The sequence below is a fragment of the Lissotriton helveticus genome, chromosome 12 (genome assembly GCF_964261635.1).
Source record: "Lissotriton helveticus chromosome 12, aLisHel1.1, whole genome shotgun sequence".
NCBI classification, from domain to species: domain Eukaryota; kingdom Metazoa; phylum Chordata; class Amphibia; order Caudata; family Salamandridae; genus Lissotriton; species Lissotriton helveticus.
The window spans coordinates 163099822-163124831 of NC_136073.1; the positions used below are offsets into that span (position 1 = coordinate 163099822).

The window sequence follows — 25010 nt, forward strand, 5'->3', positions numbered from 1 at the left end:
AGGCAGAAAAAGAAGCGATAATTTGGGCAGCCTCCTTCCCTATTCCGAGATTCTGAAAAGAAAGCATGTGATGACTCAGGGTCTCCTTGGCCACTTTGCTTCAGCTCAGCTTCCTACATTTAATACAAGTGTACCGAATATAATGCTACTTAATAAACCATTGATTGTCAGAACTTTATGTATGAAACATAGCCACGGGTTAAGACTCACGCGTGTAGGGTAATATGATTTCATATTTTAAGGATCTGCCAGTGTTCATGTATCCCACCCTGCGGCACGACTTGCTGTTTAGGCACCGGGTTGAGTGAGCTATATGTCTTTGCGGTGGGTGGAGCGGGGTTACCCCAGAATCCTAAGTCCAGAATATAACTCTTGTTAAAAGATCTGGACCTTGTTTTTCCCTGTACAGCCAACCAGGAGTACTACCAGCAGTGGACGGTGGACGACAGCCAGCCATGCTGCCTGGACATGTCCAGCTACACCATTGAGGAACTGGAAAATATCACGTCAGAGTACACGCTCAAGAACCAGGTGAGCGCTCCCTGCCTTCTGCTTTCTGGTGGATCACTCCCACCAGTCATTCTATTCTTTGTGGGTGATGGTGAAGATTCCAGGCTGTCTTGCTTTATGTATGTGTTGCCAAGGTTTCGGGTGTGGTTGATGTCTGCATTGGGTGTGGAAAGTCTCACGTCAATCCAGATTACTGGCCTACTTGTAGTTTGTGGAGCTTCCCAGTTTTGCTGTGTGTGTGAAAACGGCCAATATTTCCTCATAAGAGCAAGTTGGCGCTAAAATGAGTGGGCCATATTCATGCCAGCTAATTAAAAAACCTTTTCCTTCTCAAATTCAAAGCTTGATGGATTTTGTCTATCTTTTTTAATTTGAAACAAATTCAGAGATGCACAAGTGTCCTGATTTTGACGTGATACAGATAGCTCAGCTGTCTCTGGTTGTAGGGCTAGAATTATGGGAAGTTTGCAAGAAAAAAATGTCTGCATTTTTAGTTTCTGGGTGAAATCCTGGCTTGTGGATGATGTCAATGTACCTGAGTGAGTTTGATAACGACTGTCCCTCTTTCTGCGTAGGACACATTTTCAGTGGCCGTTTCCTTCATCACGGGGAAGATTGTCTACATTTCAGACCAGGCAGATTTCATCCTGCGATGCAAGCGGGACGTCTTCAAAGGTGCCACCTTCGCGGAGTTCCTCGCGCCGCAGGATGTCAGTGTCTTCTATGGCTCGACAGCGCCTTTTCATCTGCCCTCTTGGAGTGCCTGCACGTCTGCCGGTAAGAGTTAGCTCCTAGAGGTAAAGAAGTTGCTGTGTACTCAGCAGCAGCGGACGGTGTGGTCCAGGACAGATCTAGGATGTTGTTTTCTCACTATAGAAGGGAACATTGTCACCTGCCCCGCGGAGTTAAGCTTAATGGGCTTTCTGGTAAATGAGGTCACAGTGCGTCTCAAAACCCTAGGTGACATCATCAAATAAAGGAACATTGTAGAATGCCTATTGCTGGTGATTATTAGAGACGAAGAAGGGGCATTGTTTTTTCTCTACAATGGAGGGCCCCATTAGCAGGGACATGTAATAAAAAGTTAGCAAATGTTCAGAAATAGACTTGTATGTGATAGAAAGGAGTAAAAGGGCCACTCCTTCTGCCCATGTTCTACCTGCTTATGTTACGGCTTGCCCTATACAGTTGCAGGCTCTGTACCATTTCCCCTAGAGTCGTCCTATTCTCCTCTGCATGGATGCAAAGGTGTCTGGCCTTCAGGGATACATTTCAGGGATAAATGAAGTAAGGTCGGGCACAGTTGGAAAACCTGGCCTAAGTCGCGAAGTCGGGCAGTGTGTAATGAGGGGCCGGCCTGTTGTGAAAGCATTAACTGGTATCCACCCGAAGCTGACGTGCTACTCTGTCTTCCCTGCAGATGCTGCTCCCATGGACTATACCCAAGAAAAATCCGTCTTCTGCCGGATCAGGTGAGTGTCTTCAGGAGGGAGGGGGTCTCAAGATGGGAGACCACAGGGTGGGGGATAAGGCCCTGTGGCTTGGTTCCTCCTTTGAGGAAGGGATGAGGATTCTACCTCAAGCACATGTCGGATCTCTGACTAACCAGCCATTGCGGGCTGCAAGGCGCGTGTCCCCCAGGTGTGCCGCAAACACTGCCGATTGTACTGTAAATTGTGTTCTGAATATCAATGTCCTAGTGACACACATATGAACCATACATCATCCCTACTTGTCTGTACCTGGGTGACACATGTATGAACCATGCATCATGTACTGCACAGCCGCGGCCGTTTGACACACATATGAACCATGTATTATATCCTGCACATCTGTACTTAAGCTGCCTAAATAGGAACCATGCGTCTTGTCCTACTTATCTCTGCCACATATGAATGATGGATCATGTTCTACACAGCTGTGACCAGTTGACGCATGTACATAGACAGTTTGGTTGCTCTGACACATATTTATAGAACATACAAAGTAGAAGGTCTCCTGTTTCTTGTAATCCATTAAAAAGTTATAAATTATAGTATAAAGTGTGTTTAAGAGGCTATTTTAACATAAAATGTCCAGCAAACAGAATAGACCAATCCCCTTCCTTGACGTGATGCAGGGAGAATTAAAAACATTACTATATGAATCATGGCACCACATTCTCATTCCAAAATACCAGTTCTGCTCCTAAAAGCCAGTCCTCTTGGCTCATGGTTAATAGTGTGAAAAGGGTGTCAGGCCAGTGACTCGCCCGTGGACCGCATCGGAGCTCGTACCCAGTAGAAAATGAAGCTAACACAAAGACGTGCTGTACCCTCGGATCCATCCATGGTTGCCCTGCCTTTGTGAGACTGGCAGACTGCGACAAGCAGTCACATCATTTCACTGGGTACTCTCCTGGATGTCCCTACCTGACATGAGCTGGTTATCCCAGCTGCCACAGCACAGGAACATCCCTAGCAATGGTTGGCTCCTATCCATATGACCCCTTGCTGGAAGGTCACAGTGCCTCAACACAATGCAGTCCCTATGAGGAGCTGCAACAGGTCCAGTGGGATGATGGTAACAAGCCTTCTCCATGTACACTTGACACCTCTGCATTTTGGAAGTGCAGGCTGTGCCCCCATGCGATTACTTATGCTGTAGGACAACTCTCTCCCAGTGGCACTTTGTAATGATGTCTAATATCAGACCCAGGAGCAATCTTTTAAATAAAGTGTGAAAGCTGACACTGAGGGAGAAGGGCCCTTTCTCCCCTGAAATGAAGGCTAAATCTCACATCTTGGCTAAAGCTGAGCATGATGCAGTTAGACCTCCTTGATTTTAGCCGGTGATACCACTGATCGCAGGGCTGGTATTAGGTGCCCCCCCCCCACATTTCCGGTCAAAACACCATATAGACAAGACTGCTTGTTCTGTCTGAAATTGAATCTTTTTATATATATAAACATTTTATGAAAACAAACACATTTTACATTTTTTGTTAGCACCTTGGCACATAGGACACAAATTGCAACTTAATTTTTACATCACATGTATAATACACAACTTTGATTATCAACTAACCTGTTAGTGCGACCTTAGGTTGTTCTAAAAACATCAAATGAATAGAATTAAGTGAAATTGATTCCAAGGTCGTTTTTGGATTTTGATCTATTAACACTGTGATATCAGTTGTGAAATGTATATTGTGTAAATAATCAGTACAGATTGTATTTGTTAGTGGGTGAATGCGAGTTTGGATGGTATGATTGGGAATGACGATTGTTGATAATCAAAGTTGTGTATTATACATGTGATGTAAAAATTAAGTTGCAATTTGTGTCCTATGTGCCAAGGTGCTAACAAAAAATGTAAAATGTGTTTGTTTTCATAAAATGTTTATATATATATAAAGATTCAATTTCAGACAGAACAAGCAGTCTTGTCTATATGGTGTTTTGATTCACTATATTTGGTGCAATTTATGAGATTAGTGTTGCAGTACTGGTATTGTTATTTTGTTATTCAGTCAAGTGAGGCTTGACCTTACTGCATGGAGCCCGAACCCTTTTCTTGGTTTCACGCTGCCTAGAGCAAGGCTTGCCATGCTGCCAGTCGTAGACAGCTGCAGCTTGGAAAGGAAACATGCCCATTTTTAGATGCCTATTCTTAGAAGAGCCGCGTGCAAGCCATATGGGGGCTTCCACCCTGCCTCCTCTCCTAGCCTTCACTGGGAGGCTTTCGAGCTAGGAGGTGGGGGACAAGACAGGAGCGTTGGCGCGCAAGGGACAGGATAATTGTCCTCTTTATCCATGGAGTGGATGCGTCACATCACACGTATGATCAAGCCCTTTGTGCAGAATTGCAGAAAGGGTGAATGGAGGGATCTCCCCCCCATGCCGGATATAGGAGGCGGATTACATTCAGGGGCCTGTGCCACCCAGCTGTGTTGCTGACGCAGGCGCGGCGGGTGCTTTGACGTCCTGTGACTCTGAAGTGCCCCCGGGGTGTACTAGAGATCAGCCTTCTCAGACATAGACAGTGCCTCCCAAGTTTTGCTTAAATTAGGTAGAATATGCAAGAATGGACCATGCTTCTTTCAAAGCCGTTCACTTTGTCCTAATAAGGTCCGTCCCTTGGCCGCGGCGAATTGTTGCCTTCTTGCCTTTGTATCTTTGTATCTGTTAATGAGGAATGGGAGGGCTGTTTCCGTGAGCAACAGAAGGCTTGACCCTGAGCGCTCACACAAATCACAAGTGTAGGCACTACAAAAAGGAAAACTTCTGAATGATGTTTGTCAGCCCTGGGGAAGCAGCCTTGAATTCTATCCTAGACAGCTAATAAGATGGAAGGATTTCATGTCATAGGATGAATACAGTCTTGGGTCTGTGTTAAGTATCCCATCAAAACAAGGTCTACAAATGTAGAAACACAAAACACACAAATAAAAATATAAAAATAAAAATCAGTGGAACTGAAAGAAACAAAGACTCAATCAGAAATTACCCCTTCAAAAAATACAAACTGTGACCTATCGATTGATAACTTACTTTAGGGAAGGATGGAAGCCTGCCTCAACTGTTCTTAAAATGATAGAAGTTTAAACACATAACACACATCAAATATTGAGGTTAATGCACAATAGTATCCACTAATTGTACATGACTATCAGCCAGATCTCCCTACTTCAGTCTCATTTAAGGTGTTTTGGGGCTGACTCACAAAGGCCTGTAAGAGTACTACAAAAGTACTCTTTAAAAAGTACTTCTAGACATCTCTTTGTGAATCAGTCCCAAAAATGTCCTTATAGCCTTTTATGTCACGCGTCCGAACATCCACATTACTCCGAATTCAGGTCTTTCTCATCTCAGTCCTTACTGGATGAACTGCAATTTATGTGGCTAGGAAAGGATTTTACCATCGCTCCCAATAAAAAAATACCACCAAGATGGCCAACCAGCTTGTCCTGCCAGTACTATAACCAGAGGAAATAGTCATACTAAACTTTCTGTAAAGTACCAAGCAAAAAATCAGATTAAAAAACAAACCTTTCAAGTTCACTCCACCCCCATTCATGCAGGACTGTGACAAGGAACATCTGAACTAGTTAGCAGTAATGAAGATTACCGGCAATTGACCAAGGCATCAATTACCTCCTTAACCATCTTCCTGATCCCAGTTCTAACTGGGCGAGATAATACTCAACCAGAACAAAGAGGCAAAGATAAAACAACCAGATCTAGGGATAGATGGAAGTCATATGGAACTTTGGTCACTAAAGAAGGTTTCAGTTTCAAGATAACCTTGCCTGTAAAGAAACTAAGAAAAGAGTCAAGACAAAGCAATGCCCCTCATTCCCCAATTCACCGACCTGAACAAGTGGTAGCCAGAAAAGGAACCTTATGGGAAAGAAACCTGAGATCTAATAATCCTTGTGGTTCAAAAGCCTGAATTGCAAAGCTATCAACACCAAAGAAAGATCCCATGGTGGCACAGGGCAGTGAATCACTGGGCATCTCTGAAAATAAGCCCTTAACAACCTGAAGGCCAATGGAGCCAACTTTTCTACTTCTGATTTCCTAAAGGCTCATATTGCGACTCATTCACTAGGCAGTGTTGAAACTGTTAGTCAAAAGTAAACCCACCCTGGATGGGATTAACCATCAAGAATCCTCATTCGGTCACATGCACTGGTGGACAGAGACTTTCATGTATGGCAATATCTCTAGCTCCAAACTGCTAGCTGACGCCTTATCAGAGATGTCCAGCGGTGTCTTATTCCTGCAAGCCTAGCACAAGAAGAAGCAGCAGCCACACCCTGGGAATCGCAGGATACATCTGCTAACATTCTCTCATCCTAAGGACTCGCTCTCCCATTACTGAGGTCCCCTTCTCCGGGTCCATATTCCTGAGAATAAGCTGGGCCAATGCTGCTAAAACCTGCTTAGTGTAGTTTCATTATAAACATATAATGAATCACTTATGTCTTGGCAGAAACCATGTAGTGGAGACAACCAAAAAAGTTTACTTAGAATGTTAATTTTTGCTTGGTACTTTCCAAAATCTTTAATGTGACGACTTCCTCTGTTTATAGCAATGGCAGGAATAGGAAGTCGGCTATCTTGGTGTTTTTTTTTATTGGTGAAAATCATTTCTTTCACCAAGATTGGCATCTCACCCAGTAAGGACTGAGATGAGGAAAAACTGACAAGGAGATTGTTTATGGCTGTGATGCAGCCAAGGCTGGATACTGCACATGCTAGCGATGAGCAATACTGTTGATAATGCAGTTTCCTCTCCCTTGGTAGAACTTTGAATATATTCTCTACTATTGTCTACCACTTAGCCTGAGCCAAAAGATGCTAAAGTTAAAGGCCACTTGCATATCAGGAGAGCGAAAGTCAGTGCAGGAGGTGGGGAAACACAGCAGGCCTGCCGCAATGGTGGTTTCAGAGCCAGTGCCGGTGAACGAACACCTGAGCTGCTGGCAATGGCTGCATCAGTGTCTAACAATGCTTTGCACAATGCTTGGAAGCGGGCTGCCCTGTGCTTGGTGCTGAGGAGACTTCGGGCTTGGGAACTGCTGAGTGTCGGTGGGGTGTGTTTATCTTATTGCAGTTTGTAATGTCTGAGTTTCTATAGAGGTATCATACTAAAGTGAGCTTCCAAGTGCTGGGGGGGTTGGCGCCTCTGACCAGGTGTCTCTCCCACCAGCTCTGGTAGCAGCAGTAGTCATTGACGGGGTGTGGGCGGCAGGTGGGGCCACTGTGGGGTTGTCATCGGGCGGGTCAATGACTTGAGAACCAGTCCCGTGCCTCCCATGGTCTGAGCACCTCTGCTGTTCTACTGCTCCCCTGCTGGCAGCCCTGGTCTCCTGTGGCCTCTGGTCTTATTGCAGGTGTCTGTTTCACAGCGGAGGTCGGGGTCGCGAGCACGAACTGCGCTACTATCCCTTCCGCCTTACACCGTACCTCACGAAGGTGCGTGACTCGGACAACGCCGAGGGACAGCCGTGCTGCCTGCTCATTGCTGAGAGAGTCCATTCTGGCTATGAAGGTGAGTGCAGACGCTCTAGCACCTGATGTGATAGATAGGCCCAGCGGCGGGCACCTCTGAGGGGTTGGAAGAACAGGACTAGCAGCTGGGAGGGGCTAAAGGGGCAGAGGGGCAGAGAGTGGTTGAATATAGATGTTCGAGGACCAACCAAGTGTTCGATCATGCTGCATTTGGTTAGACTGAAGAATGGTTCAAGGATAGGGCAATAGACAATAGGTTGTGAAGTGAGTGTATCAGGCTAGATGTAAACAGGAGTAGCTTTGGGATGTATCTGGTGCTTGTGTTTGATTCTGTAAAATCTGTTACCAGGCTGATATGTTATGGCGTGATAGATATCTGGTACTTGAATAAAGTATTGACTATTTCACTGCGTAGCACTTTTTGTCTGTCCGAATAGCAGTGCTTTCTCAGGTTCTTAGTAACATCTGGGTTACCTATGGGTTAGCCTAAACTCTGATAGTGTTAGTCTGTGTAATCTGAGGATAGCTCTGTGGCACAGGGGTTTAGCTGATAGGGTCTGGGATAGCTAATGTATGGGCTTGCTGTATCAGCAAAGTATTTTGTGTAATTGCAGAGAGCACTGGCTTGTTGTCGTACCACCCACACTCTGCCCAGGGCAACAATCAATGAAGCATGTAGGGGTGCCATGTATGACAGTGGAATTCATGTTCTCTTTCTTTGCAGCTCCCAGAATTCCAGCTGATAAAAGGATCTTTACCACCAGACACACCCCAAGCTGCATGTTCCAAGAGGTGGACGAGAGGTGAGTTTCATAGGTTATTGGCTGTGCACGTGGTTTCAGCTAGGTGCAACCCCAAACGCTCCATGCACCGTGAGGCTTACTGCACATAGTATGGCGTGAAGCCGCTACAGTGCTAGGGGACACAGAGGAGGGGTGTCTCGAGCAGTGCTTGGATACTACATGAGTAAATTGTGTGTATTGCAAGCCTGGTGAGACAAGCGCTTAGTGCAATCAGGATTCACAGTGCAGGAAAAAGAAGAGTATGTTCCCTGGTTGTGCAGAACGTAAGAGGTGGTCATTGCTAGAAATGTCATCTTAGTTTGGTGGGCCTGTGGTGGGACAGTAGGTAGGTTCTGCCTATAGTGGGTAGCCTGTAGGTGAGAGGTGGTTGCCCCCCACGTCCCACGTATGTGTTGACAGGGGCATTCTACAGACAGGTGAGAGCCATGGGTGGGAGTGTCAGTCTATATGGGGTGATGGGTGTTTGTAGTCTTGGGAGGATATAGGAAGTGAAAGCTTTCATCAGAAGTACCATCTAGGGAGAATGATGGGAACCCTGGGAACATGAGGCAGTCTTGTTGGTGAAATTTGAGAAGCATGGGTGTAAGTAGGCAGTGATGAGAACAACAATAGAGTGATCTTGGTGTGGGGGCAGGGTGTCTATAAATAGAGGTGTCTTTTTGGTTTCTGTGCTGTGTGCCATTTTTTTCATTTGTGTCGGATTATGCCATTGCAGGCACGATCTGCATTTCCAGTGCACTTTGTCCTCTGGTTTGCGCCTTAAGCAGGAGTTTATAATGGGGCTGGTGCAAGGACGTACTGAGTGACCTGCTTATGCTGGCTTTGTTGTTTCTCACACGCATGGTGTCCTGTTGTCCTCTAGGGCTGTTCCTCTGCTTGGATACCTCCCACAGGACCTCATCGGCATGCCCGTACTTTTCTTCGTTCATCCAGAAGACCGACCACTCATGCTGGCCATTCACAAGAAAAGTAAGTCTGGTTCAAATGTTGGGGTGAGGCAATTTGAGAAAAGGTGGAGTGTTTCAAAGTAAGGGAAGGGACTCTTCTTCAGTTCTCTGACCTGTGACCTTCCTCTCCATGTGCAGTCTTGCAGTATGCAGGTCAGCCCTTTGACCACTCGCCTATCCGCTTCTGTGCCCGCAACGGCGAATACGTCACTATTGACACCAGCTGGTCCAGTTTCGTCAATCCATGGAGCCGCAAGGTGTCCTTCATCCTGGGTCGGCATAAAGTGCGCACGTGAGTAACCCAATAATCGTTCTTTTTTTGGAAGTTACGGGATGGGACAGAAAGTGGAAGGGGCAGGAAAACTTTGATGGCATAGTCACAAAAGTGGGACAGTCTCTTCAGATGTGAAGCAACATCACCTGAGGCGGCCTTCTCTCTGTTAGGTGTTGCCATCCCATTTAAAAATAAAGTCCCCACATGTTTTAGGTGGCCCAGTGTTGATTTACCTCTCCCTACTGAAGGTTGATCATTTCTGTATTTGAATGCCACTCCCTTTCTGTTTAAGGTCATTCCCTTCTACTGAAGGTTGTTCTTCCTGCCCCTGTTTGGTGATGGTCTCCCCTCTTCATGCTGCATATGGCCCTTATCCCGGCCGTAGGTTCCCCCTCTCTTTAATGTGGGTATCCTGTATTCTATGGGTTGCCACTTTCGTCTGTGGGTTACCATGATACTGTGGGTTGCTTCTCTCTTGTCAGTGGGTTGACCCCCTCATGACTATGGGTTTTCCTTCTCTCTGCTGTAGGTTGCCCTTCTTCCAGCATGTTTGTTGCCCTTCTCCCACTTAAAGGTTGCCCCTCTCTTGCTTGAAAGTTGCCCGTCTTCCACTTGAAAGTTGCCCCTCTACCATTTGAAGGTTGCCCTGTATCTTCTGAAGGTCACCACTCTCCAAGCTAAATGTCACAATTCTACATTTTGAGGCTCCTCTCCCTTTATGGCGAAGGTCGCCATCTCCCTTCCGAGGGTCTCACCTATATTCATGCTGATGGTCTTGATTCTCCATTCTTAGGGTTACTCTTTAACTTTTAAAGTCTCCCTTCTCGCTTTCTGAGGATCTCCTCCCTAGACTCTCTTCTGAGGGTTGTCGCCTGTCTACACTGATGTTCTTTCCTTTTCATACTGAGTGTCTAATTTCATGCTTAAAGTCACCCCCGTCAATGATGGAGGTGAGCCTTTTGTAGTAAAGATAACTCAAACACTGACTGCCTTCCATGCCCTTCTTCTTCCTTTCACAGAGGCCCCCTCAACGAAGATGTCTTCACCGCGCCCAAGGGGTCCGAGATGAAGCCTCTAGACCCCGATGTCCAGGAGCTTTCGGAGCAAATTCACCGTATCCTGCTGCAGGTGAGTTCAGCTCTGGGTAACATGAGGGGGTGGACTTGGGCGCCTTTCAGAGCGGTTCAACCCATCACTCCTTCTAAGTGCCTCTCGCATATCATAAATGTGAGGTTTTGCCTGTGATCTGGCCCTGACAGCCTGTCCCTTGCTCTTTTCAGCCTGTGCACAGCACCAACACCATGGGCAACGGCAGTGGAGGCAGCAACGCGTCGCATGAGCATCTTCGCAGCAACGCCTCCTCCAGCGATGGCAACGGGCTCCCCGTGGAGGATCTGAAGGCCCTCAAACCAGTAAGTCTGCAACCAGTCACAGAATTCTTGTGCCCCCTGTCCATTTCTCAACTTGATGTCCCCTTGCTCAGTTCTCTGCGTGGGGGTCACAGTGTGCCCTTCACGAATACTAACCTCGCTCTGCCCCCTTCTGTACAGATGGCCTTCCAGCAGTTCTACCAGGACGTGCACATGGTGAAACACCAGGGGCAACAGATCTTTATTGACTCCCGGCTGAACTTGGCTCCCCAGATCCCGCAGGTGCCAGGTAAGGCTCTATTATTTAATGCTGTACTTACTAAGATTGAGCCTAAACTGAGGGTATTTCAATGCTGAAGAGTCAATGGGACAGAGAAATATTTTACTGTCCCGTGGGAATGGAGGGGGCACCCTCACTCAACAAGTCATGTTCAAGGCAAAGTTGAGTAATGGACTTGCAAGTGCCATCTCTTAGCAAAGTTTCTTTCATTTTGAGAAGTTTTTTCATTTTACACCTACTGTTAACATTTGGCTGTATGAAGCTGGTCTTTGCCACCTCTCAGTTTGCCCTCTTGGGTCTTGTAGGTCTGTGTCAAAGCCCGGACCTGACTTTAGGCCCCCATGTGCTAGGGTTGTAGTAGTCCACCTGTCCAGCTACTGCTCCTGAGATGTGCATTTGACTTTTGCCAATGTGTGCAATGGAATCTCCTGTTTGTGTTCACAGTGTTGTCGCCACCGAAGCCTTTCATGTCCTATTCGATTCCAGGTCGGAAGGAGACTGCCGTAAGCCTTGGGAAAGCCGTGACCTCTGAGGAATCGCTAAGAAAAGAGCCTTCAAACTATTCCTATCAACAGATTAACTGCTTGGACAGCATCATTCGGTGAGTTGCTGAGTTGCCTTTAGTGTGTGGGTAGAGTAGGGTATTGCGTGATGCAGTTTGTTAGGGTATCTCCGTGTGAGGTTTTCTTTTACGGGAACTCATAGGAGCTGTTATATTTGATCTTGACCTGCTGTCTTACCATCACCCCTCTTTATTTCCCTCCTTCTTAATCCAGATACCTAGAGAGCTGCAACATCCCTTGTACAGTGAAGAGGAAGTGTGGCTCGTCTTCCTACACAACATCCTCTGCCTCAGATGATGACAAGCAGAAGGCAGGCAGGAAGGCTGCTGGTGTCAAGAAAGGTAACCCGCTGCAGATGCACCTCTCTCCCCCACCCCTCGCCCATTTACATACATCTTCATTCCATTGTTTATGAATGGCTGGATAGTAAATGGATCTGCATTTCCTTCGCAATTTGCTTAGCGGTGATTGTTCTGGGTATGCATGTGTACATTCAACCACTGCCTTAAGACAGCCCACGTTGTGGTATGGGGTCACGGGTATTGGTATGGGGTGGGAGGCAGGAGAAAGATGTTTCTTGGAAGGTTATGTTCTGTTCGCCCAATGCCACCTTCATCCATGCCCGTGGGACCCACAACCAGACCATTCCTGCTCCATCGTAATGACTTGCTGGACTTCGTTCCTGCGACCAGCCTTCTTTCTTTGTTCAGATATGGTCCATCTCCCAGCAGCCCCCCAGCCTCGCCCCAAATCCTATATTATCCACTTATCTTATGGAGAAAAGGCGGGTCAGCCTTCTTCCTTTATCACTTTCCCCGCATCCCACCAAGCCTGCATTGATGAAGCAGCATGGATCTCAACGCCTGGCAGCATATGTGGTTTATTGAACAGCTTTTTGCACTGCAAACAATTCTGGTGCCTCAATTCTTTTTTGTGGTCCATTGACCACCAGCCCTTATTGAGGTTCAAGGCCAGGCCCTATGCTCTCAGCCTTGGGGTTTTTGTTTTCTCCCAGAGTCACTCTTGTCTCTTGGTACAATCTGAGGATCCCATCCCTATTCCAATGCACCTGATCTCATCACCACCACGTTTTGAGGACTATGAAGCCATACTTGGGAAGAACTGGAGGGTACAGCACACAGTTGCGTAACCGCTATCAACCCAGTGTGTGTAGACGTCGGGCCAGGGAGGGGTGGGTTGGAGAAAGAAGTCAGCGGAACCAGGTTGAGCAGGAGAACATCTTTGAACATATCCATCCACCCCTCCACCCGCTCTACACTAACTGGTATTTATCTCTCTGAACAGATTCCGCCAAGGAGGTATTGGCCACCACGGATAGCCCTTCCAAACGACAGGAGCCCAAGACGTCAGGCGCGGCAGTGGTGGGAGCTCCGCTCACACCGCTGGCCCTGCCCAGTAAAGCCGAGAGTGTGGTCTCCATCACCAGTCAGTGTAGCTTCAGCAGTACCATCGTCCACGTGGGAGACAAGAAGCCCCCCGAATCGGGTACTTCCTTCTCCTTTGGCCTTGTTTACTGGGGTGGGAAATTGGGGAGGAGCGGGTAGAAGACATGATGGAGAGGGCAAAGAAACCAGGTCCTCTATGGAAGAAAGAATGTGTTCGCGGTCATGGATCTCCTTTCGATTGCGGAAAGTGGGTTCGACGGAAGCACATGGAGACTGCTGAAATTCTCTCGGCTTTAAAGAACGTCTCTAGCGCTTAACGGCTGGTGCTTCGCTCGGATCAATTATTCAAGTGGGCAATCCAATGAGGAGAAAAATACAGAATTAATTCCCCAATACTACATCACTAACAGTCTCCAACAATAGGCATTCCAGAATGTGGTTTTGTTTGATACTATTATCTTGATCTGTTGTGCCATCATCCACCAGATGTCCCCATTAAATGTGCTTCTTCTGATGCCACTTTTGAAGACTTCTGTGCCTCTCGGCACACCTCCATTTTGGAGCTGAGACTAGCTTTAAGGTTGGCATAGAAGCTCTGCATCTTCTACTTAAAATCGTAACCCCCCATACAAAATATTTCCATTGGTGCCCGGCAAATCCCTGATTTATGTGCCCTACATTTTAAGTCTCAGTGTTCTCTTTATTGATTGGCTTTTCCATACTTTTAAGGACTAGCTTTACACCTCAACTGATTTGATTTATAAGGCATCCATTTTTAGGCTACAGGCCTTCTATTCAGTTCCTACCTTTTAAAATCATTGATAAAGGGCGCTAATAATTTGTGAAGTTTCACATCATCTCAAGATGCAGTTTTAACCCATTTCATTTTCGAAGAGCCCTTCTACGCTGAAGACGTCTATATTTTAGACCATTTTTGTCCATGTTTATTGCTTTGGAACACGATGGCACTCTGAATATCCTCTGCCCCCTAGTACTTTTTCAGAGGCTCTTGCTCCATTATGCCAGAAGAGGCACATACTTTAAAGATATGGGCCCCCAATTCAAATTCTGCCCACCAAGGCCAGTATATGGATCCTGCACCTTATGCTGCTGATGCCTAGCTGGTAGATTCTGGATGTCAGAAGTTCAGGGTGCTAGACCCACATATAGCCCTGTATATCTTCACAAGAAGAGTTTAACTTGGTGCCCAGCTGGGGAGGAAGTCCTCCAGGGCCTTACAAGCAAGTGCCTCTGTTTGTGTGGTGTACATGTGTGAATGTGTGGGAGCGTATATTATTTTCAGTAAGCAGTCTTCGTTTCTTGGACAGATGCTGTGTTTTTGCAGTCCCTGTTCTGTGCCTTGCTTGGATATTCCTACAGGTGTTTCTGAAGATTAGCGTATCAGCACCAGACAATGTCCAGGCTGGGCAGTGCTCATTGCTGCTTCGGTCTCTCTCCATTTGCCCCTGTCTGAAGAGCAGTGTTTTGTTTTTACAGGCACCGGTCTCATCCGCGGTTTGAGAATGTATGGAAGGTCCTGCCCTTTGCTCATTGGCCTACTCGCAGGCTTTCGTTCACCCCTTGGTGTCAGGCGCGACCCGTGGTAGTGTGGTTTTCTGGTGTGAACTGGAGGACACACACAAAAAGGGGAGGGAAGGAGTCGGGTGGTTATGGTACCTTGCACCCCCATTTGTTCTCTGAGGCCACCTTTTTCTCTGAACCTCCATCCTCTCCATTCTGAAAGTGCCACCCGTCACAAGGATGATACTTGTTCTTTGCTTTGCCAGTGGCAATGAATGTGCAGTGTCTTCCATGGGACCAGCTGGCGCCTAGTTGTCCTTTTCATTAGCTCTCCATAGCTTTTTGCTCCCATGCCTTCCTCTTTTGCATTCCACCCTTCTGTTTGCTCTCCTAATCTTTCATCCCACTCTTTCACCTTTTCTGTACTCTAACTCAATGTCTCACTCTGTCTCTCTACTCCTCCCAGTTGCTCCCCTTTCCCTTCCTCTTTCTCCTCACTTCTTCCTGACCATCCCCCTCCCATCGCAGTTATGCTCCACTTACTCGCCTTTTGGTTTTGTTTCTCTCAGCGCTGTTTTATTTTCACTCTACCGCTTTATCTGTCTCCCACTTCTTCTCTACTTCTTTTCTCCCCTGTCTTTGTGGGGAGTTAGAAGTTTTTGCATGATGGTAATATGGGCCTGTGCTGGGAGTGGGAGTGTGGTCTTGGTGTTTGCTGGGGGTTTGTCTTGTCCTTTGGGAGCTGCCAGTATTATTCATGACATGTGGTGGATGTGGCTCAAGGAGCTAGAACAAGAGAGTAGAGCCCAGGGCACAAACGCACACACAGAGTTAAATACACACTTAAACATGTACAGTGTGTACCCAGACATCTATTTAGGAAGACTGTTGGCAGCAAATATATACATCTAACTCATGTCCCTAAAAGCAAGGGCAGAATTAATGATGAAAGAGACCGAAGTTTCCAAAATTATTTGCAGCTACTGGAATTGCATTGTTTTTTGAGAGAGGTTTTATGCCAGTGACAGAGTTCAAAAATGTTCTGAGCCATTGAACCACTGATGAACTTGTGAACCTAACACATCATAGTAAATATACTATTTCTGCTCTTGCAGGAGATCTTCGGGTTAGCCCTGCTCTGCAGAAGTGTCATAGTTTCTTCATTTGAAAGGCCTCTCGCTTTTGCCTGCGTCATCATTTGGTGGGACGAAGAACACACTTCAGTCTTGTTCTTCAGAAACAGCCGGCAAATGGTGCTTTACTGTTTCTGGCAAGAAACATATGAGGAGTCCAGAGAAGAGTGTTGTAATTTTTGATTTTCTAAAACAACAGTGGTCCCATGCAAGGATAAGATGCAGTAACAATAAATATAGACGCGAATCCAATCTATATTTTAGAGTGACATGTCCAGCCGGACAGAGGTCATTCAAGTTTACTCAATAAAGGGAATACTTCCATGAACGCCGATTCAGGCTTACCCTGGCGCCGTCCGGTTGCGACTGAGTAACACGGACCTTGGCAGCCTTCATTCGAGGCATGCTGTACCGGACCATACTGAGCATCGACTCGCATGGGCCAAACTTTGTACTGCCTCGGCAATTTGAGGTTTAGTGCTATAAGGCAAATAATTTGTTTTTGTCCTGATGATGGTTCTAATTATTCTTTAAGGGAACCGAAACGCCGTCGACTTGCTCATGCACCATATACAAACATATTTGATTGTGAAATTAATGTAATGGTCCAACTTGATATTTTCTGTGCATTGAATGTGTAAGCAGAAAAACGTTGTTTTGCCTTTAAACTTTCACTACCACTTCTTCACCTGTACTTACCCCGCTAGTGTTGGGCACAGGCTTGTGTACCTCACAGGGGCATTGTGGAAGGTATTCTTGTTATATGCTGGATACTTGTTTATTGAGTAAACTTGAATGACCTCTGTCCGGCTGGACATGTCACTCTAAAATATAGATTGGATTCGCGTCTATATTTATTGTTACTGCATCTTATCCTTGCATGGGACCACTGTTGTTTTAGAAAATTGTTCCCCGAGGTCCCGAGCAGACTAATTGGGGTCCCTTGTTGTTATAAAAAAGTAATTTTTGATGTCCTTCCCAAAGGGATAGTCTCCTATTCTGCCTCCTCTCTCCTTGGATAATCATTCCTAATCATGCTCGTAGAAGGAGTCCTTTTTCTATCCCTCCCAGTTTCAAAAACTTGTTTGGGCTCCTAGTCAGGTCATGATTTCTGTCCTTGTTCTTGGTGACTAGCAACCGGAAAGCCTGAAAAGAAAACTGCTACAGAAATAGGAAATAAGGCAGCAAATGTTTTAAAGCACACTTTAATCTCTGAAAGATTTACCCTGTGTTCATGAAGGAAGTTATTTTCTTCTGTGCCCTAAATCTCTTTGAAGCAAGTGACATTAGCATCTGAATGTATGTTTAGATTGCCCTTTTATGAATACTACAGACACTAGACTCTTCTCTCACAGTTTTTAATGCAATGATACTTATAGAAAGACAGCCACATTACACAGGCGCACCATACACACATATAAAACTAATTACACACATGCCCCCTCAAAACATTGTGCACTATATCTGATTCCGGGGAGTGGTTGTAGGTGGTTGTAGGTATTGGCTACCGTGCAGCTCCCATCAGACTGAGACAGACTCCCATGCACACGGAGGCTGGGTTTCCATGATTCCTGTTGGTTAGATGGTTCCTGTAAGGTGGATCAGACCACTCAGTGCACTGGGACAAGATGAGAATTTCTCTACCGTCTTTCTGTTTACCTCAGCCTTAATGTCTTGGATTCTGTTGCCAGTGTTTCACCTTCACCCGTGCCCTCTGGTTCTCATACTGCTCTTGTTTCACTTACTGTCCTTCTAGATATCGTCATGATGGAGGAGACGCCCAGCACCCCAGTGCCCTCTGCACCGCCCACCCCGAGTGTAGCCCAGGATAAAGACCAATACCGCAAGGTTGGGCTGACCAAGGAGGTGCTGTCCATTCACACACAAAAGGAGGAGCAGGCATTCCTGACCCGCTTCAAGGACCTCAGTCAGTTGCATGTTTTCGATCCACCAACCGGACTGGGCCGCCAGGAGCCACGACACTCCGGACAGCACGCCGACAAAGGTGAGGGCAGCGGTACATTGGAGATTTGGGAGGGCAAGGGAAGTAAGCCCAATTAATGCTAGAAAGGATAGACAACAGTGGCTTTTCAGTAGTGGGTATCAAGAATTGTGGTAACTCAATATTTTAATTCCTTTCACATTTCCCTTCTTTAGGACACAGAGGCTCCCGTCACAATTCTTCTGGAAATGGAGGCCCAGGCAGCAGTCGTCGGGGAAAGAGTGGGAAGTCGAAACCAAAGCGGATCAAGCACCAGAAGCAATCTGACAGTACAGCGTCTCTACCCAACAACACTCAGCATCAAGCAGCAGGATTGGCCAGCTCGTCCTGGCCCCCCTCTGGAACATCGCAGGCTAGCCTGCCTAACATGCCTTATCCTACCGTAATGCCTGGCTACTCCATCCCTGTGTTCCCTACTCGCACCTCTATGCCCCCTGTTTCCGAGCCCAACCAGGGGACATTTGGCAGCACCCAGAACTCCGCTGGCATGCGCTACCCAATAGCACCACCGCAGTATCCTGCACCAATGGTAACGCCCATGGTGGCCTTGGTGCTGCCCAACTACATGTTTCCGCAGATAAACAGCACCATGCCCCAGCCATTCTTTTCTACCCAGAGCTCCTTTGGGGGCCCAATGTTTCCTTTCACACAGCCACCGCCACCTCCAGTACAGCCACAGAGTAGCCCAATGTCGGCTCCCACAGAGGCAGTGCACCCGGCATCCCGCTCTTCCACACCACACTCTATGAGCCAGCCCGATGGATCCGAGTCTCCACTCTTCGAGTCACGCTGTAGTTCCCCGCTACAGCTCAACCTGCTGCAGATGGAGGAGACGCCCAAGTCTTCTGACCGGCTAGACGGTGGCGGTGCCAGTAATCAAGGAGGTGGGACAGGGAGCAACACTGACTGGAACGGCGCCTGCACTGGGCCGGGAACAGGAAATGAAGTCAATCAGACAGAGGCCTGCATGGTGAGAACTCTTTACTTTATCAATACGTGTCCACTCTACAACCTATCTCAGTGCCTTTACCCACCTTTATTATTCCCCAGTCTCCAAGCATCCCCTCCTTTTTTTCTTTACATTTTTCCCCTCTTTTTTTCATTTTTTTTGGTGTCCACTTGTCTGCCGCGTCTTTTCCTGCTTGACTATTGCTCATGGTCTTTTGGAATCCTGTGATGTAACATGGCATTTCTTTATGTACCTATGTAGGTGGAGGCCCAGGAATCCTCCAATAACGACGCACTCTCCAGCTCCAGCGACCTCCTTGACCTCTTGCTCCAGGAAGACTCTCGTTCCGGGACTGGATCTGCTGCATCCGGCAGTGGTTCTGCCGCTTCCGGGTCCCTTGGATCCGGTTCCAATGGGGGCAGCACTTCCGCGTCTGGCACTAGTAAGTTGAATGACGGTCATAACAAAATTCCCACCTGTTTCCAGCTGCCATATCACAAACAGGTGTTATGGTTCATACTGCAGGAATAGGATGTCCTTGTGAGTGATAGTGCACTCTACAAATACATATAACATAACAAATTTGTTGGGAAAGAGATCAAAGAATTTGACATCTCTGAAACAGAAGCACCCATAATTGAGATGTGGACATTGAGAACAGAATTTCTAATTTGCCCATTTTCTGAGTTGTCACCAATGAATTTGAACAAACAGACTGGCTCAGCTTAAGAAGTCCTACTCTTGAAATAGTGCAAACTGATTGGCTCATGTTAAGAAGTGCTACAAATCTAACTACCCCTGGCTACCAATTTGTAGGATCAGTCACAAGTTAACTCCTCTTTAATTTCATTGACTGTATCAGGAAGCGTTGGATATAGCAAATTGCGTCATACTTATTTTGATTTGTTCCGCTTGGGAATAGCCCTTTTGAACAGTGCACCATCAAGGAGGTTAGAAAGGAATCAACACAGGCTAGAACAGAGCCAGCAGTGGACCAGAAACAGGAAATGACATAAACCAGCCAACACTAAATGATGTTACTAGTGATAAACTAGTGATTACTAGTGGTAAAACTATTCTTTCTTAGCACCACAAATGTCCTCATTTGTGCCTGCTTAGATTGGTTCAAATCTAAGTGTTTATTGATCCCTGTGAAAATACCTATCTTCATCCTCTGATAACACTTTTCCCCCTCCATCTTTTCCTCCTTTAGGGAGCAGCAGCAGTAACACCAGCAAATACTTCGGGAGCATTGACTCGTCAGAGAACGACCACAGTGCCAAGAAAAAGGCGGGCGCAATGAAGGAGGACGAGAGGATGCTCATCAAGTACGTCATGCAGGATCCCATCTGGCTGCTGATGGCCAACGCCGATGAGAAAGTCATGATGTCTTACCAGATCCCCACAAGGTGAGTACCTGAAGACTGCTGTCATTGGAGAGCAGGGTTTTTATACAAGAGTTTGGAGCCACTTAGGTTGGAGGCAAGTTCTTCAGTTCATGTTAGGGCCTTAGGTTACAGCAACAGCAGATGGGTCCTGTCAGGGCTCACTCCTACTTCCAACAGTCTGTATCTCCAAGCTACAGCTGCAAAGCACATGCCAGCAATATATTACACCATTGACTCTCAGCAGTCCAGACACAGGAACAGGTACAGGAATGGGGGGACACAGGATGCTAAAAACACATTTCTAAGCAAAGATGGAGGGAGGAACTTGGGAAATAGAAGGGAGTGATAGAAATGCTGGGAAGCTGAGATTTAGCATTTGTGATAAAGTTCTCAGATTTTTGGTCGAGCGTTCATATTTTTATCAAAATATGAATGATGACCTTTCCGCCAGAGTTGTTCTTGAGAGCGCTTTAAAAAAATTGTGAGTGACCAGAGTCAGTGACAACTTTCATGAGTGAAAGGGAGGAGGAGTGTGAGAAAACGATCATGGGTGGTGAAAAGCAGTGAATAATGATAGTAACCAGGGAGAGCCAGGGATTTCAGTGCTTTTGATTGGCATCAATGATTTTGCCTCATGGGGGTGTCCTTAGTTGGTGTCACTCTCCTCGTATATAGTTAATTGATGCGGATAAAGATGACAATTTTGGATGGATGATCTGAGATCAGGATATGAGTTGTACAAGGAATGCAGTTCAAATTCTTCTTCTTTGAACTCAGGGACATGGACAAGGTGCTGCAGGAAGACCGAGAGAAGCTGAAGCAGATGCACAGGTATCAACCCAGGTTCACTGAGGATCAGAAGAGAGAGCTGGCAGAGGTGCACCCGTGGATGAAGAAGGGGACCCTACCCAAGGCCATTGACATCGCGGTGAGTGCCAGCGTCTGATTCAGGGGAAAGGAGCCCGTGTCTGCCCCACAGAAAAGAGTGACAGAGCTGTGCCTTCAGGGATCCCACAAGCTATAGTAAAGAGTGATGGACGTGTCAGACAGGGCCCCTCTAATCTGAGGGAAGTGTGCTGGAGCTGGGAGGGTGGGCTGACATTTTCCAACAGAAAGAGTTATGGTTTAAGGATTTCCCATTCCAGTGCAAAGAGAGTAAGTTGAGAGGAAGATCTTTTCTGCTCTGGAGTTATTTGAGTGAGGAGCACTGAGGCGGGGTACTAGTACCCTGGTGCTAAGAGTGGGAGGGGGCGATGAAGCAGGTAATCCTACCCCAGAATGAATATCCAAGGCGCTGTGAGGAGTGGCCGTCCTGCTCTGGAGTAAGGAGCAAGGGAGCTTTGAATGCACGGCTGTCTTGCGCCGTAATAATGAGTGAGACAGCAGATAGGCTTGCTTGCGAGACAGAGTCGACCTAGCTGTTTGGGACAAATGAGAGAGATGGACATTTCATCTGTACTAGTTTGAAGCAAAATGTAATGGAGCTTTGATGCAAAGCTGTCCTATTTTGAATTGATGAGTGGGTGATATTTTTGCCTCATATCTGTTTTGCTCGCAGAGATGAGTTATAGAGATAAGTGACACTGCTGCCCTGCAATGGCACTACTAACTACTAAGGGCTTTACTCCCTCAGAGTATACTATCATTCATGGGAAACACCAGGCCAGGTGATGATCACTCTTAGGGGCTCATTAGGTTGGCGGTTTTTCCGCATCCTCTGGGCCGGCGGAATCCACCGCCGGCCCGGAGGATGCCGAAAAACCGCAGCGGACCCACCAAAGACCCACCGCCACATTAGGATGGCTGGTGGGTCCTGGTTTCCGTCCGCAGCTTTTCCGCCGCGGTTGGCTTACAACCGCGGCGGAAAAGCTGTAATATGGTGACGGTGTCTCTCAGACACCGTCCACCATATTAGGATGCACAGAAAGAAATGCTTTTACACGGCGGATATTCCGCCGTGTAAAAGCATACGGAGCTTCACTGCGGGGGCCCGTTGCGGGCCCCCTGGGTGAAGGGGGGGGGTGGGGGGTGCACATGGGGGGTACCTATGGTACCCCCCTGCATATGTATGCAGCAAGCGGCAGGCACCGCGCGGTGCCTGCTGCTTGCTGCATACATATGCAATGTATGCTTTTTTAACATTGCGGCGGGTGCAGCTTGAAGCTGCACCCGCCGCAATGTTAAATATCCAGGATGTGACCGCCAGGGTGGCGGTCACATCCTAATTTGCACGGAGGGACCGCCGCAGCCCATGCGGACGGTCCCTCCTACTCTAGGGTGGAGGACGGACGCAAGTCCGTCCGCCATCCTAATGAGCCCCTTAGTCTTACATTAAAAGTGTCTCAGGGGTTCTCTCTAACCCCAGTCTGTAACCTCTCTGGCCAGTCTCTCCAGCGCTCAGTCTCTCGTGCTCTTCAATCTTTCTTCCCCTGCCCGAGCTTTGTAAAACGGATTGTTGAGTTAAGTTGTGCAGCACCAGCACATTTGGTCGTGAATGCAGGTACTTCTTGCGGTTTCTCCTGCTTGGCCATACCCCCCTTCTGAGATGCTTTTGCTAGGGCACAGTGGAGGGCCGCAATCTTGGCTGGGCAGCAGAAATGTACCATCTGATGAGGAGCAGAAGTCAGGCCCCAACAAACCAGCCCCCCCCGCCCCCAATGAGTGGCCAGTCTATTAATCAGGTGTTCAATCCCATCGAGGCTCAACAGATGGTTTCAAAGGTGCCTGCAGGGGCGGATGAGATAGTTAGCCCTAATATACTGTTGGCCTAGAAATAGGCTTTGTAATGCGAGAGCTAGGATTTAGTACTAACATTGCCTTCTTTTTAATTGTGCATCACTCTTGTTTTTGTGTAAAACCTGTTGCAGATGTTGTTCCTTATAGTACTGATAATGTGTAATCCTGATAGGCATCAGCCCTTTGAGGCACTGCCAATGGTACACTCAACATCCTCTCCCATTAGCGCTTCCTGTCATAAACGAGTAATGTCTCTTTCTTCATTATTACTGATAATCCAGAAATGATCCTCAGTAATATTCATAATCACGATAGCGCGGGAGGCCCATCTGTCGCTTGTAATGATTGTGGCGTAATGACCCTCTCTCATGTTGCGTTGTTTCTGAAGATAGAAAGGCTTAAGGTTAACGATTCTGATTGTTGCAAAGATAATGCGAATCGGTCATCACGACTACAGAAAACATCTGGTTGCCCTGACAGCTGTTTGGCGGGCATGCTGGTCTGTGTAGTCCTTGGTCTTGAAAAGTGGTAATGACTGTCCATCTACCTTCTCTCTCCCCCTTTCAGGCCTGTGGTGATTGTGACAGCGGCCCTTGTGACTATGACATCGACATCGATATGACGATGATGCTGGAGGCCATGGAGGAGGGAGGCTGTGCGGGTTCCCAAAGCTCTACGTTTCCACCCACCTCAGAGGTTCCTATGGAGGAAGAAGAGGCTGGTCAGAAGAATAATGAAGGTCAGGCGCGGCCGCCGCAGGTCCAACAGCAGCACCAGCACCAGCCGGGTAACTCCTGAGCATGTAAACGTCTAGTTGCTGAAGCATCAAAACGTCATACTAGACGCAGCGACTGCCTTCGTTGGTTCCTCGGAGTGTGGGAACTATGAATGGGACAACAGAGACAAATAGGACAACCTTGTCTAACATGGGCAGAACAGTGAAAGCAACAGGGGGTTCTGTCCCCCGAGGGAGCTTGCCCACTCGGGTGATCCCACACACGTTGTGTTGGACACTGATGCGTCGTCCCAGACCATCATTCCATGTACCGAAGTTGGGACACATTTACTAAAGGGAAGACAAATGGAGAACCTTAGGCGGGAGGGATTCTCGTGGACATCTCAGGGTTGTTTGAGGAGACGCCAGTGCTTGAGTCCAGAACAGCAGCCTTTCTGGGGACCATTTCATGAATAGGAGAAGGACAAGTGCTTCTTCCCTCCTCACACTGTGTTGACATCGTCGACCAGGGAGAAGCAGCTGCGATTGTCTCAGAAATGCAGGTGTCTCTAATGGGCATTCAAATGGCAGGAGGACGCTTGATTGTAGTCGAATGAACTGAAGCGTGGTTTGCCTTTCGCTGATTCCTTACTTGTACCTCAACATTTCATTAAGGGATCAATACCTTTTCCCTTTAACTGGCCTGAGATCAGTAGAAGGCATGTTGCAGTGTCGTGTAGATGCTGTCCTCATGTGCATGCACGCGTGTGCGAGCATGAAGATGGCAGGTGTGTGTAAATACTTGTGAATATGTGGTATACAGATCTATTTTTATGATGAGGGGATTGCTTGTCCATGATTGGGGGAGGGGGGTATTTAAAAATGGGCCCAGAGCTGGTTGACACGCAGACGTTCGCCAAGTGTGTGGAGGAACGAACAAAAGCTGCCTTCAGATGAAACAAAACAACAGCTGCGCACCCGTCGTCTGGTGCCCCAACCGTCAGATATACAGAGGACATCGCTAGCACCCCAACAAGAGGAATTTTTTTACGATTTTTGGTAATGTTTTAATGTATTTATTAAAAACCAATTTTTCAGTGGCTGTTCTGTCATTTACTAAGGCTCTTTTGCCTAACTCTTAAAAAATTGTTGTCCTAATCCAGGATTTCGATTTGTTCCCTTCCGTCTGAGGTCTGTGCCAGTGTTGGCAGGAGCTGTAACTGAAGCAGTGTGTGAGTGGGACTGGGGGAGTGACTACAGGAGCATAAGAGAATCCTAATGGTATCAATCTTTGCAATATTTGAGGGCCTTTGATACTGTTTCCTTTGGGGCACAAGTGTTGTGATACAGTGGATTCACTGAGTATGCATATTATGCCACATTGTAAATAATCCTGAATTGTATCTCTGGGCTGT

At 47.1% G+C, this 25010-nt stretch overlaps 1 protein-coding gene across 2 annotated transcripts in view; it reads left to right on the plus strand.

Moving 5' to 3' along the window:
* Nucleotides 1-24697, plus strand: part of PER1 (period circadian regulator 1) — a 35325-nt gene extending 10628 nt beyond the window's left edge. The window contains exons 5-23 of one of the 2 annotated variants that reach the window (XM_078670789.1): nucleotides 410-531; nucleotides 1086-1287; nucleotides 1931-1982; nucleotides 7406-7548; nucleotides 8233-8311; nucleotides 9174-9280; nucleotides 9397-9550; nucleotides 10552-10660; nucleotides 10813-10944; nucleotides 11083-11191; nucleotides 11627-11783; nucleotides 11959-12086; nucleotides 13051-13251; nucleotides 17562-17810; nucleotides 17963-18777; nucleotides 19018-19198; nucleotides 19970-20165; nucleotides 20922-21072; nucleotides 23448-24697. In XM_078670789.1, the coding sequence (XP_078526915.1) occupies nucleotides 410-531; nucleotides 1086-1287; nucleotides 1931-1982; nucleotides 7406-7548; nucleotides 8233-8311; nucleotides 9174-9280; nucleotides 9397-9550; nucleotides 10552-10660; nucleotides 10813-10944; nucleotides 11083-11191; nucleotides 11627-11783; nucleotides 11959-12086; nucleotides 13051-13251; nucleotides 17562-17810; nucleotides 17963-18777; nucleotides 19018-19198; nucleotides 19970-20165; nucleotides 20922-21072; nucleotides 23448-23678 (3518 nt within the window). In that variant the 3' untranslated portion in view covers nucleotides 23679-24697. The remainder of the gene's footprint in view (nucleotides 1-409; nucleotides 532-1085; nucleotides 1288-1930; nucleotides 1983-7405; nucleotides 7549-8232; nucleotides 8312-9173; nucleotides 9281-9396; nucleotides 9551-10551; nucleotides 10661-10812; nucleotides 10945-11082; nucleotides 11192-11626; nucleotides 11784-11958; nucleotides 12087-13050; nucleotides 13252-17561; nucleotides 17811-17962; nucleotides 18778-19017; nucleotides 19199-19969; nucleotides 20166-20921; nucleotides 21073-23447) is intronic. The other variant, XM_078670790.1, reaches the window with a different exon arrangement.
* The last annotated feature ends 313 nt before the right edge of the window (nucleotides 24698-25010 follow it).